Source organism: Colobus angolensis, unplaced genomic scaffold (genome assembly GCF_000951035.1).
Source record: "Colobus angolensis palliatus isolate OR3802 unplaced genomic scaffold, Cang.pa_1.0 Scaffold19, whole genome shotgun sequence".
Classification (NCBI taxonomy): Eukaryota; Metazoa; Chordata; class Mammalia; order Primates; family Cercopithecidae; genus Colobus; species Colobus angolensis.
Window position 1 is genome coordinate 9,452,475 of NW_012115043.1, and position 3,318 is coordinate 9,455,792.

General features: G+C 49.6%; 1 protein-coding gene across 1 annotated transcript; it reads left to right on the forward strand.

Moving 5' to 3' along the window:
- Nucleotides 1-2,603: 2,603 nt before the first annotated feature.
- On the forward strand, nt 2,604-3,318 carry C2CD4B (C2 calcium-dependent domain containing 4B; the record flags this gene model as incomplete). Its single annotated transcript, XM_011940567.1, has 2 exons — nt 2,604-2,651; nt 2,853-3,318. A coding segment is annotated over exon 2 (426 nt), but the record flags the coding sequence as incomplete, so codon positions are not given.

Here is a 3,318-nt window from a genome sequence, read left to right on the forward strand (position 1 = left end):
TTTGGAAAACCCTCTAGATAGTGACTGTGTTAATAGCCATGCTTACATTGCTCTGTAAACATGGAAGTGCTGGGAGTGCAATCACTCAAATCCCATGTCCTGCTTTCAGTGGCTTTCACCCACCGATACGATGTCTGAGTGTTCGTTGTCACCAAGGCCATTTTCACTGAGGTTTAATTTGAAATGAGCTGCATCTACTGCAGGACATAATGCTGGTGTGCTCCGCTTTAGAGAAGACCTTTTGCCCATGAATCTGCACATCGGCCTGATGAATCACAGGGAAATGATCCTGTCAGAGACCCCTCGGGATGTTTCTGCCTGAAAATTTGGCTTTAGCAGGAATGGCTACTGCTCCCTGGCTCCAGTGGCTGCATATTGACTGATACTTGCCCCATCAAAAAAGCATACAGATGTCCCTCGGTGTGTGAGGGGGATTGGTTCCAAGGTCCCTCAAGATACCAAAATCCTTGGATGTTCAAGTTCCTTATATAAAATGGCATAGTATTTGCATATAACCTATGAATATCCTCTCATATACTTTGTTATCGCTAGATTACTTATAACACCTACTACAACGTAAATGCTATGTGAATAGTTATTTTATTGCTTCATTTCTTTTGTATTATTATTTTTTCCAAATATTTCCCATCCGTGGTTGGCTGAATTGGGGGATGCAGAACCTGTGGGTCAATTAAGAAGTAAAGTATTATTAGCCCAGAGAAACACTCTTCTTACCTTTAAGGATTTAAAAATAATGGGGCTTATTCCAAAGCAAGTATAGTGGAAAATACTACTTAACAGTAGACTGAGATGCTGTAAGAATTAACATTCTGGGTGTAAAGGGCAATACAAATCACACAGTGTCTGACACACAGTAGACTCAGTGAATTATATTGAATTGAGTGAATAGATGGAGGAAGGGTGGAAGAAAAGAAGAAAGGAAGAAAGGAAAGATGGAATGAATTAGAAGAAATTAGCCAAAAAGCTAGGACTTAGGCTATGTAGGCTATGATCATAGCTTGAATAACCCTAGGCAAGACCCTTAGTTTCTCATCTGGGCAACAGAAACAATGTCTTCCTTATTGGTTTTCTGTGAGAAATAAATCAAATTACGTAGAGAGATATGTGGTTGAAAGCACCTGACAGTCATAAGACCTGCAGATCAGTATCAGTTCAATACAATTCATCAAATATTTGCTAAGCCCTTACTATTTGCCTGGCATTGTAGCCTGGGTGCTAGAATTATGCAGAGATGAATAAGACAGCCAGGCTTGTACCCTGGATAAGGCAACTGGGATGGAGGCAGTTCCAGTTCTTGATCTTAGGACTTTTATTTTATTTTTCATATATTCCTAATAGACTCTTGAAATGCCCCTCTGGTTGAGCTGCCCCAGTCCTTACCCACTGAAAACCCACAAGTCTATTAGGGGAGACAAAACTGTAAACCGAAAATTCCAAAGTTGCGAACTGCAACAATGGTGGCCCCTAGATGGAGGAAGGAAATGAGGGGCTGAGGAACTGGAGCAGGGGAGTTGGGTGAAGGCACCTGAAAGGGACGATGCATGGGCTGAATTACAGAAAATAAACAAGAGTTCCTATATAACGAAAAAGCAGAGAAAGGGCATTTCAGATCACAGGAAGCATCACATGCAAAGCCAAAGAAACAGGAAATTGCTAATTCCAGCTTCTGCCATTACTGGCTCTTTTTAACCTTTCTGGAATTTCCTCAGGTTCCTCTGGGATTTCAGTCTTCTCATCTCAGAAAATGAAGGTCGGGGTGGAAAGAAAGAATCTAGAATTCGGGAAGATGTTTTCTAACTGGATACCTCCATGCTAGAGCATAAAGAAAAGGGGTAGCTTTAAAAACGGCACGAGCCAGAAGCCCCTTGTTTTGTGACTATCAAGATGACAGGCAGAGCCTGCAGCCGTTCAGAAGCTTTCTCCACTTGATCTTAGCCAAAAGGCCAAGAAGCGATCAGAAATTTTCTCAAAGATTAATTTACCCACTTCACCAGTACTTAGGGCATGGACTGGGCCAGGGCCAATGCTATCAAAAAGACCACAGTCTAGCAGAGGGAGGCAGGTAGTAAATAGGTATATTAATACTTGGAAACCACACTGTGAGTGCAAGGGGACAGGATAACAGAAGCTCCCAGGACGTGCAGGTCACGTCCAGGTGACATGCAGGGTGAGTGACGGTTTATCTCCTAGCCAAATTAACTTCCTGTTTCTTCATCCAGCCTCACCTTCTCCGAGAAGCCGAAAACATTTTCAGCCGCCAATTTTTCCTTGGCAGGACGACAGGGTGCCCTCTCTTCACCTGCAACCTTTCCCAGGCCTTGCCTGGGGCTCCACGCACTCACTGCAAATGCAGATCCCAGAGCTGACCACAAAGTGTCTGCTCCCGCGACAGCTTCGCGCAGACCTGAGCGCCCAGCGCAGAGCCCCCGGCGTCGTAGGAGAGGGTGGCGGGAAGGCGGGATGTGCAGCGCCTCTGGGTTGGGCTGCAGCAGCTGGGCGGTACTCAGCCTACAGTATAAAAGGGGAGCGCCACTCTCCCGGCCGCAGTACTGAAAGTGGCGCCCCAGCAGCGGGCTAGGGACCACTGCCACTGAGCTTGTAACCAGACCCAGGGACACTGAAGAAGAAAGGTCTGATATATATTTATTCGTTTATTTAGTACAAAAGAACGGAAGCGGGGCTGATTTGTGGGTGCAGAAAGCAAGGCTGGAACTGGTCCAGGGTCTTAAACACGTCGAGACGTTTACAGGGTCCGGGGGAGGGAATCCAGCCGCGTCGAGGGGCTCCAGCAGCCCCAGGCGCCCAAACTCAGCAGCTTCTCTCTCCTGCAGACGCATCTCTTCCCGCCACTCCTAGCCTCAGCCTCCAAGGATGCGGCTCCTCGAGAAACTCTGCTCCTCCAACTCAGGCAGCTCCGCGCCGAAGCCCGCCTTCGCTAAAGTGCTCACGCCGAATCGCATCCCCGAATTCTGCATCCCGCCGCGGCTGCCGGCTCCCTGCGCGCTCGAGTCTCCAAGCCGGGCCGCCGCCCTGCCCCGGCGCTGCGCCGCTGAACGCGACCTGTGGCCCCGCGCGGCAGACGAGGACGCCGGCCTCACAGACTGGGACCCGCGCTCGCAGGCCGCGTTGTCGCTGCCGCACCTGCCCCGTGTGCTCACCGCCTACGGCTTCTGCGTGCTGCTCGAGAGCCCGCACACGCGTCGCAAGGAGTCGCTCCTGCTCGGGGACCCGTCCGCGCCCCGGCCTCTGACCCACACCTATGGCGGCGGCTGCGGCCCGGACTCCCCCCTGGGGACC